This window comes from Epinephelus fuscoguttatus, linkage group LG20 (assembly GCF_011397635.1).
Source record: "Epinephelus fuscoguttatus linkage group LG20, E.fuscoguttatus.final_Chr_v1".
NCBI lineage: Eukaryota > Metazoa > Chordata > Actinopteri > Perciformes > Serranidae > Epinephelus > Epinephelus fuscoguttatus.
The window spans coordinates 16289886-16305575 of record NC_064771.1 but is presented as its reverse complement, the minus strand read 5'-3'; the positions used below and the strand labels follow the sequence as shown (position 1 = coordinate 16305575).

At 40.6% G+C, this 15690-nt stretch overlaps 1 protein-coding gene across 4 annotated transcripts; it reads right to left on the bottom strand.

Annotated features, from left to right (window-relative positions):
- Nucleotides 1-149: 149 nt before the first annotated feature.
- Nucleotides 150-13726, bottom strand: LOC125880824 (sodium-dependent neutral amino acid transporter B(0)AT2-like). 4 transcript variants are annotated; one of them, XM_049563577.1, is made up of 13 exons: nt 13633-13687; nt 12728-12756; nt 10727-10946; nt 9775-9932; nt 9378-9498; nt 9091-9266; nt 6976-7086; nt 6649-6890; nt 6293-6476; nt 5996-6197; nt 4952-5111; nt 4664-4826; nt 150-3086 (listed from the first exon to the last, which is right to left on the bottom strand). In XM_049563577.1, the coding sequence occupies exons 3-13, from the start codon at nt 10944-10946 to the stop codon at nt 2838-2840; spliced, it is 1986 nt and encodes a 661-aa protein (XP_049419534.1). In that variant the 5' UTR covers nt 12728-12756; nt 13633-13687; the 3' UTR covers nt 150-2837. The 4 variants fall into 4 exon arrangements, with proteins under 4 accessions (XP_049419534.1, XP_049419533.1, XP_049419532.1 ...); XM_049563576.1 differs by lacking the exon at nt 12728-12756 and having other exon boundaries at nt 13633-13726; XM_049563575.1 differs by lacking the exons at nt 12728-12756; nt 13633-13687 and adding an exon at nt 12098-12188.
- Nucleotides 13727-15690: the final 1964 nt, after the last annotated feature.

Below are 15690 nucleotides of genomic sequence, written 5' to 3'. Positions count from 1 at the left end.
CTCTAACTGTAACTTGCTGATTGATGAAAGGAAACAAACATCCTCAAAATCCTCTTCTAAAAGTGTCCAAAATCACTGAACAAATTAGCACTTCAGACCGTGTCAGGTGACAATGTAAGAGGTCAAACAGCGAAGACTGATCAATATGCTGTTGTGCTGAAAGAGCATTTTAATTAAAATGGCAAAATTATATTACAAAGCAGTGGCATTATATTACATTTCCTCAACATTTTATACAGACTTACAGACTACATACACTACTGAAAAGTGAACATATCAAAAGAAATGTCTTTTTAAAACCATACATACGCTGGAATGCCTTGAACATGTTGTCACGTCAGCCTTATTAAGCCTGAAGGCACTTAGTGTTGGTACACTGACATTCAACAGCATAACATCAGCTCATTTTGATAGTAACCCACTGAAAATGTGAAACTACACCTTCAATTTCAGAAAAATGTACATGAAAAGATTATGATGACCAAACAAGCAAGTCTAAAAAAATACTTTACAAAATAAACACATTAATTACATCACATACTGCACTGAACTCTGAAGTGAAGGAGTACTCGGGCCTGGTCGAGTCTGTTTAAACAAACATGCAGCAAGTTTCCTCCTAAACTCGAGCTTCGGGAAAAAAATGGATCATGCAAACTTTCAATTTACAAATAAAAAAATGACAGAAAATCTCATGTTTTCAATTACATTTGTTCTTGAAGAGCTTCCACTTGTACTATATACATATTTACATTACAATATTACCTTAATATTTGTACCATGTCGTCACCTGACAAAGTGGCGTAAACTACTGATGATTCCCCCTCAAAATACAGCGATTTTGTTGCTAATGTCTGATATCACAGTAATCAACATAAGATGATGGAGAGTTACATGTTCAGAGACTGACTTAATTTTTTATCAATTAAAAAAAAGTGTTGTTAAAATATCACTGTAAAACAAAACTGAATGCTTTGATTTGGTACAGCAGCTGTTGGATTTCAGGTTGGTTTGAACATACATGTGTAGTTAAACTGCAGTATGCTCCTGCAAACAAACAGCACACACCTCAACATACAGTAAAATATCAAACTGTAGAACCAAAACAGTGACTCAGGTGTTTTCAGTTGTAAACATGATTACATGGCTTCTGTGTGGTGAGTAGCATTAATAATATCATATTAATACTCAGCATAGCTCTATCAAGTCTTTCCTGATGCAACAGTCTCACAAAATTTTTACAACTGTTGTTGCTTAGCTTTGAGAAAAATATAACATTGTGGCAAACTAACGGATCCATTCCCTTCCCTCCCTAGCTGTCCTGATTATTTCTGCACTGAGGTAAAATCCAACAACAGCAACAAGTGTAGCATCTGACTAGACAGTAACATGCACCGTACTTATTGATCCTTACTAGAACTGCAACGATTTGTCGACTTATCAATTAGTCGATCGACAGAAAGATAATCGCCAACTATTTTGATAACTGATAACTGTTTAAGTGATTTTTGATGCAAAAATGGCAGAATGCTCTTCTCTGATTTATGTCACATTTTTTAGGATTTGGACTGACAAAACAATGTATTTAAAGAAATCTCCTTGGACTTTTTTTTTTTACATCTGTCACTATTTTCTGACATGTTACAGACCAAACAAATCAAGACAACATTCGTTAGCTGCAGCCCTGTTCCTTACACAAAGATATGATGATGCTGCCATTTTCCTGTTTTCATTAAGGCTCAGCTTTTCTTGGTTGTAACTCAACTCAAACCATAACTCACAATCTTTCACCCAGCCTAAAAACATTTCAAAACAATCGTCACATTCACTGTGCTGTAAAAAAAGCTCATTATTTAAAAAAAAAAAAAGATAAAAAAATTGATCGACAAAAACTTTAAACACAAAAAGGAGACTGTGGATAATGGTGAGAAGTAATTCTGTCCTCAACAAAATGAGAAGTGAAAAGTTGGCTGTATGGTTTAGGGTTAAAACGGCATGAGATTTTCATGGTTTGATAACCGTCTCAGAAAGTATCATGTCTTCATGGTATCACGGTATCACATGATTATTAGTATCATTATTACTATCAATTACAGTGACCCTTAAAGGAATGAAAACAGTTGAACAGATGCTTTTTTAAAGTGAAACTTGAAACCATTTTTTAAATGGACGTATGTGTAAAAAGTCTGAGAGGAAAGGAGGCGCACACGTTGCTTTTTCCCCCCAATACGTAGATCAGCAAATGTAAGCAGTATGATAACCCTAAATTTTCATACCACAGTACACGGTTTTGCAGAACACCACTGCAACCCTTATATGGCTCCTTTGAATAATGAGGTGCATCTCACATGAATGCTTTTGTAACGGTGACAGATATATGATATTTAAGATAAACAGACAAGTGAAGGATTCATACAAAACAAATTAATGCAAGATTATGGCGTGATGTCTATGGCTTACACTGAAAACTAGGACACATTGTTTTTGCTCATTTGGACAACAAATCTGTAACAATCAAACAGTGAACATTGTAACTCATGTCACCATGCAGCAATAAGTTCCATATTTCCCATACTACTCACTTTTTAAAAGTTGTACTTGCTGTAGTCTTTTAAATATTGTCCTCTGGATACTTTGGACTTAATTTAAGTTTCTTAAAAAATGTGGAAAAGGTTTTAAATATTAAAATAAGGAATCTTTTGTCCCACCTTGCAATGGCTTTCTGTTCCACAGCTGCACTAAAAGCTGCAAGATAACTCAACTGTCCTTCAAAATGGCCCACTGAACATTTGACTGCACAGTGCGAGTCATTTCCCACTGTGCAACATGACGTCCAGCGCTTAGGTAAAAGGAGCAGCGCTCCCGTTCATTCGGTCAAGGTCTGACATGTCGGTCATGGGGGTGTCGCACTTGTCATCAGTACTAACGATGCTGTACTGACCAGTCTCTGTATCTCGGGCCGTTCGCTTTGTCCGGTCCTGCAGAACAGCGTGGATCAAGGCCACTGGGACAGGCATCATGGCAAATATGATCAGTAAAGCCAAAACAGCCAGAGCCCAGCCGGGGTACTCCAAGTACTCCTCAGAACCCTGGAGGAAAAGGAAACAGATTTATCTTTCAAGGACTTCAACAACTGGAACATTTTTTTAAACTCAACAACAATGTCTCTTTCCAGAAGTCATGACTCAAATACTCAAGATAATCCACAGACCTTGGTGTGAGCAGTTTCATGTAGGAAACATTTTCTTTCTATTACCCTACACCTGCAAACAGTATCACTGTGCAGAAGGAAGCGTGCATCTACTCATGGACGAAAAGTAGGGATGTCCCGATTCGATATGCGGATTGGTATCGGCCACCGATATTAGCAAAAAACGGGCATCGGCATCAGGACTGCATGGAAAAATGCTGATCCATGAACTCCGATCCAGTTTTTCATGGACTCCGTGCCAGGTTTTCCGGCCAGCCCAGCACTCCGTGATTCAAGCAGTCCATTCCAGTGATCCGCTCCAGTTCTTACTATCAATCCACCAGGCCAGCATGCAGACGGCAGATACACAGAGGGTAGGAAGAGTAGCAGTCAATTTAGTTAACTGACTATTTGTTTTCTGCTCTGGTTTTTTGAGAGTGATATTTTTATTTGGTTTACACTCTTACTGTTTAAGTAAAGAGCACTGATGACACTGCTTTGGGCACAATTAGTGAAACTGGAGCCATGGATGGACTACAAAAACACTACTAAAATAACTGAAAAGGAAAGGCTGCATTGTTTGTTAAATGCCAACAGTGTCTTGTGGTGTTAATCTATTTTTTATTTATTAGGGCGCAAAGCACAAGTGTGTGGAGTCTTGCTGCTATTTTAATTTCATTGTTAGACATTTTAAAGATTTCTTGTGTTGATTCATTTTCTATTTATTAAGGGGCCAAAGCAGCCAAAGCAAACCAGCTATATTTTTTATTTAATGTTAACGTTCAAGTTTAAAGTTTATTTATTTAACCCTGTTAACAATAAACAAGTCAGTTTCTCATACCAACTGTTGTGGATCATTCTAACTAACCTGATTAAGTAGTTGTTCTTTGCTTGATCAAACCTTTTCTAACATGACTGACAACAAAATAAGTGAATATGTATAATACGTGCTTGGATCGGATCGGTATCGGCCAAAACTCAAGGCTGTAATATCGGTATCGGATCGGAAGTGAAAAAGCTGGATCGGGACATCCCTAACGAAAAGCTCATGCTCATGACAGAACAAGATGTGCTAGATGAGCTAGCAGTAGGCGCACACTTCCTTCTGCGCAGTAACACAGTTGGCAGTTATCGTTCAGTAGGAAAAAAACAGTTCCTACATGAAACTGCTCCCAACAAGGTCAGTAGATTGGTTTGAGTAACCCAGTCATAATTTCGGGAAAGGGACATCTGTTAAGTGTTTCAAATGTATTTTTTTTGGTGCTGAGCATCAAAAGCCAAGTGCCATCTAGTTCCATTATATTCAAGGGCAGGCAAACATTTCTATGGCTGATATCTCCAACAGTCGGCAACTCACACCATAACAATCATAACGATTAATAGCACGACAGGTAAGGAGGAAGAAATATATTTTTGATTTAGGTATGAACCTTCTCTTAAGAGTGTATTTTTTCTCTTTAATACAGTTCTCCATACCTTCTCCTGGTTCCATGCCAGATAAGTGGGGCGTTTGATGAACATGCGAATGGTGGTGGCGCCCAGCAGCCCCAGCATAGCGAGCAGGCAGATGTATTTCCACAGGTACTTGTAAATCACATGGGGACGCCAGCCCAGCATTCCCTCAATGTCATCGAGGAACCTTCAGAAACACAGAGTGGTAAACCTTCAGGAATTACATATTCATACACTGAGAAGACTCAGAGAGCTGAACTGATTAGTTGATGCAGTTAAGGCAGTTACCTATAGTGTGAAAATAGACCTCACCTATCAGCTCCATATAGCCAAGACACACTGAAGCACTCAAAGACCACCACGATGATGAGGGGCAGGGTGGCAGAGTAATCATCGAACATCGTCACAAAGTAGTTCCCACAGCGCTGGGTGAAGAGCAGGCCGATCAGAAAGCCGAGGATGCAGCTGAAAACTGCAACAAGATACACACGTTGAGTAAATCAGTGTCTTTAAAAGAAAGCATACACAACAATCAAGCACAGAGATATCCTGAATAACTCCACAAGGCCTGTTTGCTAATTTTGCTCCACCTCTTTGAAGGTGTCAGTAAAATCTGTTGATGGACTCTTGGGTTGGCAGGAAACACTGTTTAGTCTCAGCTCCATGAGATGTGACAAGACACTGATCTACTGGCTGTAACTTTCCAGGGCAGAATGACAGAGTGAGATGTCTGCCAGCAGTGAGGTAAAGTTAGAGTTTACTGTCCAATAGCATTTAAAGCTACAGTAGGTAATTTAAAAAAAAAAAACTTGCTTTTTGTCATATTTGCTGAAACCGTCACTATATCCTGACAGTAGTGTGTGGGACAGATTATCTGAAAAATAATCTGGTTCCTCTGGCTCCTCATAGTGCTTATAATCGAATTTACAAAAATCCATTGCACCTGAAAGAAAACAACCAGTCAGAGCCAGACGGAGTCTCTAACGCAGTGTCAATCCCTGCATCTACGAGCAAAGGAACATGATTAATTTACAAATTATCTGTCTCATGTACTACTATCAGGATTTAGTGAGTTTAGCAAATATGACTTAAAGGTTGTTTTTTTTGTTGTTGTTTTCTAAAAACATACCTTCTGTAGCTTTAATTGTAGTTTTTGTTTAGTCCATCTCCCTTGAATCAAACATTTTAATTCATTAAATTAAATTTAGTCCACATAATCGTAGTTATTAAATGCCACTTGGACTTGAGGTCAAGCAATAACACCAAATTAATTCAGTTAATGTGACGTTGAGGTTTGCATGAGTTGGGATTCTCCTCCTTAAAAGGAAAAAAAAAAAAGGTCAAAAAGGTGTTTACTTGTGAGTTTGGTCTTGTTGTTGGCCAGAGTTTTGAAGCGGTCGGTGAGCGGGGCGAGGATGCCCTCCATAGTGCCAAACATGGTGCTGAGTCCTAAGTTGAGCAGCATGAGGAAGAAAAGCGCTGACCAGAAGGGGCTGCCCGGCAGGAGTGACATTGCCTCTGTGAAGGCAATAAAAGCGAGGCCTGTGCCCTCCACGCCCTGCACACAAACAAGAGTGCCAGCTTTAGCTTTTATGCACAGTCCACAAAATACAAACAGTCCAGGACAGCAAAAAAGAAACCCTCAATATTCACCTGCTGCATCTCTTTTTCCAGGTCACAGTCTGTTAAATTGCCTGGGACCATACTGCCATACTGGTTAAACCAGGCTCTGTAGTCCTCCAGAGCCACAGAACTGGGATCAGAATAGTCGAAGCTTGGCATCAGAGTTTTTTCCACATTACTACTGCGAAACTGCTCGGATAACTCCTTAATATTGCTAAGGAAAGAAAAAAGACAGCACAAGTGTGAACATACAACTATGCAATGAGACATATCAAGTTCTGTATAAAGTTCTGAGGCAAACAAAATACTGTGTGCGACGCAAAGAGAATTAAGTCATCATGTAGTGTAGGTCTTTTAATGCATAATCCAGCTCTGATTAAACATACCTGACTACACATTCTTTGACATTGTTTTTGGCGCGGAAGCCAAGCACAGCAAACACCACCAGAGTGGCCAGCACGGATGTGAGGAAGTTTATAGTTGAGACAGTGAAGGCATCACGGTGGCAGTTGTTGTTCTTGGGGTTGTAGGAGGAGTAGGCGATAATGGACCCAAAGCCGAGGCCTAAGGCAAAGAAGACCTGCGTGGCCGCCTGCCGCCACACCTGTATGTCTCCCCAAATTTCCAGCTAGAAATGTACAGAGGGAACAACAGGTGTCAGGGAAAATATTCATCTACCGCTACACTCAACCAGACATTTAATCTGCAGGTACCTTGGGGTAGAACATGTGGGTGATCCCCTCCAAGGCCCCGTCCAGCAGGAGCCCTCGGACGAGGAAGCAGAACAGCACCACGTAGGGGAAGATGGAGGAGAAATACATCACCTAGTAAGTGACAAAGAATGATTACGTTAACATGGGTGTTCGGCACCTCAAACCTTGTTCTGTTTCCCCAAAATATTCTGGTTACAGGCCCGCTGGATAGAACTTGAGGAAAGTGGAATCTACGACAGCTCCAGATTATGAGCAAGGCATTTTCACAGCGTCCCGCCTGCCTATCCTGTTTCACTCAGAAATATGTTGCTCATGGGAGAAGCTTGCCTACAGGGCGTTCTGCCAGAAATCTTTTAATTTTAACCCAAACCATGATCTTTTTTCTAAACCTAACCAAAAAAGCTTTCTGGTAAAAACCCCTGAAGGCAAACTTCTACCAACAGCAAATATGTCACAATACTGGATCTAAATACTCTAGGACTTTAAATTGCTGAGGCACATTTAATGTGCTTACATAACCTGTGTTTTAATAAGTTCCCTGTTGAATCCTACTTAGTTTGCTGCTATAACAACCCATTTCCCCCACTGAGATAATTGACGTTTCACCTAATCTTCAGTGTTAAGCCTGCTGCTTGTTATACACCGAACATATGGCCCCTGTAATCTGAGATGATTAACTCAGTAATTGCGTGAAACACCTGATGTCAGCCTGAGGGGTATTAAACTTCCCCTCAGATGGTAGCTTTAAACATTAAATACAGTAGATAGTTACTTCCACACCTGATACAGGATGTTTGTTCATGGCAGGGTTTAATTCCTGTGTTTGTTAAGTTAACATGAGCCACCACCAGAAATGGCTTGTAATACTAAATGCCACAGCCCAGTCACCAGAGTACGTTTCTGCAAACCACGAAAATTACATCTGTATGTTTAGTACATGTCATATCGATGTTTCTAAAGTGACGTACTACATGAGCTGACTTTGTTATTGGTAGGTTGAGAGCATGATGGATACCAAGTCAACGAGGCGAGGTGCCTACCAAGCTGCAGGCCACTGTTCAAGACCAACCATCAACAAAACCAGTTGTGATTTAGCAACCTCGTCACTTTTTTCCAGCAGCTTTTTAGGCACCAAACTTGGGTGTTTTGTAGCAACCTGTCACTGTTTTTCCAGCCAAGATAGTGCCACAAAAAGCGGTTGTTTTTGATCAAGACATTGCTGTGTCTCTTGCCGGGATAGTGCCATGAAAAGCGATTGTGTTTTAAGGAGATATCACTGTCTTTCCTCCTGGGATGTGCTGCCAAAACCGGGTATTTTAAGCCAAGAGATTGTCTTTTTCGCACCCTGACCAAGTGGTTTTTGTGCCTAAACAAAACCACAAATGCAAATGTAGCGTATCCATGATTTGCAAAAATGTACATTACCATTTTTTCTGGCTATTGGCTTGAATGCCATCCTGACAGAACATAAGGTACAGGTTTGTTGTTTATTATAATTTTAAGTCTATTGGCGGAGACTGAACTTGCTCATATGTGTCACAGAAAACAGGCAACACAGCATTACATAAATGCTTATTTACAAAACTACCCAAGCACTAGCCATTTGAAATGGGTCAAGACCTGAGCCAGACATTCCAGAGAGATTCATTCACGCACAATGACCCTGAAATCTAAGCCCAACACATGACTGGGATTTGACCTAACTGGGAATGCCCAGTGGAGCACGCACAGGATACAATTCTCTCAGCATGTCAGTGTTTTTCATCGAGGGCTTCTCTCCACATTTTTGTTAGTTCATGCTCAGCTAGTTCCAAAGGAAACAATGCCATCAAAACTCACGAATCGCTAAGCAATATTTCAAAATAATAGTGTTTAAGGAGCAAAACAATTAAACATGATTCCTAGAAAAGTCACACCAGCTATTCCCAGCAACATTTCAAACACACACAGAAGTTTGTCCTGCAACCCTCTGACTCCTATGTGCATATCATAACAGACTCATACCAATCGGTTATTTAAAACTGCGATGTTCAAAGTATTAGCTCTTATTACAATCTACTGAAAAGTAAAATCAACACTTTGAAAAGCAGGAGCCACAACAGACCACACAGTTACCTTGACAGAGGTCTTGATACCCTTGAACATTCCCAGGCACACGATGGTCCAGGCCGCCAGCAGACAGCAGACGATGTAAGTGTTGAAAGAGCCTGTCTCGTCAATCGAGTCTGTGATATCCAAAGCTTTACGGTACCAGAAATATGATGTGGGGGAGCTCTTTTCACATTCTTTTACTGGTGTAAAGAGAAAAAAGATGATCAATTACTCCTTTTGTATCAACACATAGCTAATGTATTTTAAATTTAATAACTCCTCATGACTTAGCAGTTAAAGGCGGTGTGTACCTGTTACATTCCCCTGTTCTGGACACTGTTCCCAAGGCAGAGGGAACTGGAACGAGTTCCCAAGGTAGAAAAGACTCCATGCAAGGATCACATTGTAGTAGAGAGCCACGAAGAAACACACCTGAGGACATTTGAGAAAAAGATGATCAGGTTCATGAAAAAATTATATAAGGTTTTAAGGAGTAGCTGTTAAAATATCATTACCATGTCATAAATATGCTATTGCTCCCTCGGCCTACACATACACCAGTAGTCATGTGCTTCTCATGGTGTCAAAAGGTGTTCTGGCAAACAGGAAGTTACTGTCTGAAGCAGAAATGGCGCCTGGAATATATGATACTAACCTATCTTTACAGCAGTAGAGGGTGGGTCAATCATTTAACAGTTAGTATCTCACCACACAGCTGGAGTAGCCGATCCCTGCCAGCCTGGGGGAGATGTACTTCCACACTCCAATGCTGCCCTGTCGGATGGCCTGACCGGCTGCCAGCTCCAGGAAGAACAAGGGGATGCCCACAACCAGCATCAGCAGCACGTACAGGAGGAGAAAAGCACCTGAGGAGGAGAGGTGACCAGCATTCAGTTAGTAAACGAGAACCACAATTTGATGCTTCAACTATTATGCAAAAGAGGAGCAGATGTGTGTGCGAGACTATTATTTAAATCCCACATCATTCTGATTTACTGCTGCCTGCAACACAATGTTCTATTGAAAATATGTCAAATCCATCCTTCAGGCTACAAATCAGACACATGAAGCTGTTTCTGTGATATTCATCTAAACTGTGAAGTGCTTTGGTGACTGCATGGTTACAGAGCATGCAACATAACTGGTTCAATCCAAGGTGGAAAGTGTTGCATGACGTATTCATGCTTTTATCCCCCACTTCCCGTCTGATTCATCACTGTCAACTGCCAAAAAGCCAAAAAGAAAATCTACATCAGTCCCCAAAGACTTAAACTCTTCAACTTGTGGCAGCTGGAACCAAACTTTGATCAAACTGTGGTGTCCTCATTTGGCTATAGAGTTAAGTTTCCCATAGCAACATATTAAACCAGCTGCTGGAACACTGGACTTCAGAGCAGCAGTGTTTAGAGTTGTTTATAGATAGTTTATACATCTATAAACACTATGTTAAATAATGTACTGCTCTGATTTGGAGACCTATAGTTGGCAATTAATGCACACATACATTCTGGCACTCTCTCTTATTACATGCTCGTCCTGTGATGACTCATACGGACTAAATATTCTGCACACACATTTGTGTTTGGTCCCATGGGACCCCTAGGACCAGATCCTGTGGCAGCCATCTAACATGGGTGACAATAATAATAGTGATACTGACCTCCTCCATTCTGATGGCACAAATATGGAAACCTCCAGACGTTGCCGAGCCCGACGCTGAATCCCACCTGAGCCAGGAAATACTCTATTTTACTGTTCCATCCTGCTCGAGCGGCAGGCTCAGACGAGCCCTGCTGGCTCTCCTCGCCAGCGTAGCCGTCCATCTCCGACTCCATGGTTCCTGCCTTGTCATCATCTGTTGGCAGGGGCTGCTTCTCCATCTGAGAGAGGAGGGGATAAAAGGAAAAAAGAGAAAGGGGTCAGAGTGTGAAGTAGTACATACAACAACTTTTCTGATAAAGTCTGTGGCTGATCATGAATGATGATTAATGCAGCTGTCCTGTTGATTTTTTAAATTGATTGATTTAAATGCTCATTCATGGCCCTTTACTTGTGATGTACCACAAATAGATTTACTACTCTGACTTCAGCAATGATACTGTCTCACAGATTTATTCTGGTGCTCTGGTGCTGTGTGTATGTACACTCAGTTGCCAATTTAGTAGGTACAACGAGGTAAAACTGATGCAGTCCAATATAAATCCTCCATGTCCAGTTTTATCTCTTAACAATATTGACTTAACTTGATGGACATTTTGGGGGCTGTAGTTTTGATACTGATGAATTGAAACGTGCTATAGTAGGAAGTGTTTCCAAAATGTTTCCACCCTATTCAAATCAATGAGGACTTGCTGCAAGGGCAATGCATTTGACTGCGTTTGTCTAAGCTAGGTGTGTAACAGATGAGCTGGCACGGGAGTGCAGCAGACAGATAACCCACCAGGTGGTTAGTTACACTAATTGTATCCGCCTGTATTAACGCGGGTGTAAAATAATACCCGTTTACACCAACTGTTAGACGGGTCCAATACACACATCTCCCAAACATACTTCAAAGTACTTGAAGCACTTCGTTCCTAACAAATGTACGTAACATCTCCACTGTCAATAAATAAAGTCAGTTGTCGCCTGTCTGCGCGGTAACTCAGCTACAACATGGCTGAGTACATCCTCCTACACACCATCTGTCTTTGTCTGGACTCACTGTGACACTTTGACAATTCTCATGAACCTACTGACCTGTTCGCAGACAAATGTCTTCAGCGAAGATAATGAAGAAACAATAAAGCTAGCGGAAAACGGAGAGTTTTCAGCGATAACGTTTAATTGTTCGGTGCTTTCAAAGAAGGAAACGAGCACGTGTAGCTACTGTTAGGACTGTCACTACCGTTACGCTATCAACCACGGCGCGAGCTCAGCTTCTGTTTCAGTTTGTCAGATTAAATGTAACATAAATACTAAGACGCAAATGTTTAATTATAATTTAACAGACAGCGTTAGATACACGCCGTAAATGTGATAAATCACTTACCGCCCGCGCGTTGTGGCCGTTTATTGGTGGAGTGGCTGTGGGTTTGTTTCTTCCGCGTGATGCAATACAATGAACCGCACCCCACCTACTACAGTTGATGCATTCAGGACATCTGTGTACTATAGTTAGCACGGACACACAGGCTCTGTTGCGAGTAATGGTTATTTTCAGTGCCGGATAAAGCACATTATAATAATAATAATAATAATAATAGTAACAATTATTATTATTATTATTATTATTATTATTATTATTATTATTATTATGAGTAGTAGTAGTATATTTATATCATTATCATTAGTAGTAGTTGTATTAATGATTATTGGTAATAATAATAATAATAATAATAATAAAAATGGCGCCCCTTCAAGTTGTTTTGTAATTAATCAATAAATCGTCTATAAAATGATATAAAACAGGTTTTTCAGAGCTTTCAAATGAAGTCTTCCACAAAACCCCAAACTGTATTAAATTTACAATAATATAAAACTAGCAAATGATCACATTTCAAAAGATAGGAACAATAAATGTGTCCTTTTCTAAATAAATGACTAAAGAAGTTCATCAATTAGACAATTTAAAGGAAATGCAGAGCCTATCTATGTACAGTACTCCAATAAATGTACTTACTTTGCTTACTTTCCACCACTGCTGTAATTCTGTAATGACAGGGTTGCGGACATTGTTGACATTTCACAACCAAAGCCCAACTCGACAACGATATGCAGCTTTCAGCTCAATTTAAACGCTCCTCAGGACTGAATACCGCTGACTCCGACACACAGGCGGAGCCCTGAACGCAGCATAAGCCCAAACAGCGATCCTCTTAAGAATTTTCCAACACGTGTGACAGTACGATGTCAAATTAAACACGCAGTTAACAGTGGAAGTGGGACCTTTACACTTCTTTTATTTATTGACATAGCATGCGTTGTCTGCATTTAACAGGACATAATGCTACAGGTTTACAAAGCTGATGAAATAACGTTGGATCATCTTATTGATCCACGTTTCATGGCCTGACAAATACAACACGTGGCAAATGTTCACATTCTCCACCCACCATCAAACAGGTTAATCACATATTTCCTTAGGTTTTTTAATTTTATGCAAAAATGAAAGAGAGGCTAGGCTGATGCAATAGTGTGCTCCTGTCATCGAGCGCAGTTTCTGTTTGACTGGTGTGATTTATCGCACTTTAACAGCGGCTGTAACACAATGTTCACATTCTGCAAAGTTGCAAACCACTTTTTTCCTAACATTATCAGTCCCACTGGATTCATGACAGTTCACTTCAGTCACACTGACCTGGCAGTGACATTTCTCCGGACCGTATAGTCTCACACACACACACACACACACACACACACACACACACTCGCACACACACACGCTGCATGCCACGTATGCCTTTTTTTGGAGGCAAATAAAACACCCAAGTCTAATCCACTGGCAACTCATTACACTACAGACAATCTATGCATTTGGAAATAATTAAATATGCCGTATTGTTTTTTTAAAGAAGTGACAAATACCTTGTGGTATGAATTGATGAAGATCCTTAAAAAGTTTGCAAATGTCCTGAAAGCAAAGTCAAGTGGTAACCTCGCTTGTTGCCACTCCACCTGACTCCGCCTGTCCTCCTCTATTGGCAGATAAAATGGAGACTTGTCCACCTCCAATGAAGGACTGTTATGAAATGTGAAACCCCATCTCCATATATGAAAGGCTGCCCCGACCCACCACCTCTCAAACCCAATGGGTGTGTATTGTTTGAAGAGGTGAAGTTCATTTCCAAGGTGTTGTGACGTTGCACTTTATTTTATTTCACTCAAATCACACCAAGTAATACACATGAAGAAGAAAAAGTGTGAGTGTAGTAGAAACCTGTGATGACTTATATATATATAAAAAAAATGCACACACCCAAAAGACAAGCAAAAGGTAAAATGTAAACAAAGAAAATCACTTGTACATTTTTTAATATAGTGTTCAGAAGTTTCACATGAAATAAGAGTAGACGTTTAGTTAAAAAGGGGGAAATGCAAAGAAATAATAATCAGAATAATTACCACATTTATGATATGAACAACAGTTGGATCATTATTTTTACAGCAGGGCATTTCTTTTTGTCTGTAAATAATGACATAGAGGAATCCATTAAATGTACATTTTCACAAGATAAAGCCACAAAATTTGATTAAAAAAATAACCTCAGGATTTTTAATACAAAGGAAGATGAAGATTCTGAGCCTGTGTAGTTGGGTAATTGTGAATTATCAACAAAATAATATGTAAAGCGATAAGGTAAATCTGTATTCTTATATCTTGCTTTAAAGGTCCAGTGTGTAAGATTCAGGGGCATCTATTGGCAGAAATGGTAACTGTGTTTTCATTAGTTTATAATCACCTGAAAATAGATCGCTGTGTTTTCGTTACCTTAGAACAATATCTTGGCGCCTTCAGGATCATATTTCATAGTATGCACAGGAACTGCTGCACACTTGTAGGGTACCTTTGACACGTAGGTTCCCACTCATGGACATGCGCAGTCTACTCAGTCTAAAAGCCCTGACACACCAATCAGTGGGTCGGCTGTCGACCAAAGTTGGGCCGTTGGTGAGCGTCTGTCGCCCTAGTTTTTGCAGTGTGTCCCGCACGGTCAGCACTTCACCGTTGGCGTCGGCAACTTTTCGACCGATTGAGCATGTTGAATCGGCGGCGGAGCTTGTCAGTGAGAGAGATCACTCTGATTGGCTGTTCAGGCTCCACTTCACTCAGCTGCCCAACAGATCCGCTGCTTCTTCCCACTTTAACCAGGACCATCTGGATGTAATAGTCCGTGTAGGTGCTGCAGTGCTCGGCTGCACAGATAAGAAACCCCTTGGCTGACAGGATGTACCACTCTCTCACTCCGCTCTCTCTCTCACGCAGGCGCAGAACGTATGTGCTACTTGGCCGTCGGATGTAGTCCGTGTAGTGTGTTCAAATGCAACTGACACAGGGCGACGTGAGGCGACGTGAGGCGACATGACGTGACGCAACAGTTGGCTTTCGTCGCCACTAGGTCTTTGATGTCGGCTTGGTGTGTCCGCACCTTAACATTACTGATACAGCACTATCAAAACTCTGATTAGCCTACCACATTTTAAGGACAAGCCAACAGACCTGACAACAACAGCCAGCAAAATAATAGAATACAATATAAAACACTGAATATATGCCAGAGAAACATACAGGTGTTTAACATTTTCCTTCATTTTGTGGCAGCATCACATCAACATCATCAGTTAGGTATAAAAATATACAGCAACAATATGTAACACAAAGCCCAAACCAAGCTGCTACAATAAACAATAAAAAGGCTAGATGAGAAAATTAAGTAATATTCCTACATATCTTAAGTTCATTCTGCGTTTCTCTGTTGTATCAAACTCCTGCAGAATGGCTTCCGCATCATTTCCAATATCATGATGATCCCGGGGCTCATCGTTCTGCAAAGCGGGTGGAACCTGGACATGTAGCTGGCTGCTAGCCTCTGTCATAACATTAATGCTAGCAGCAGTAACGTTAACAGACTCTGTGCTCGTACT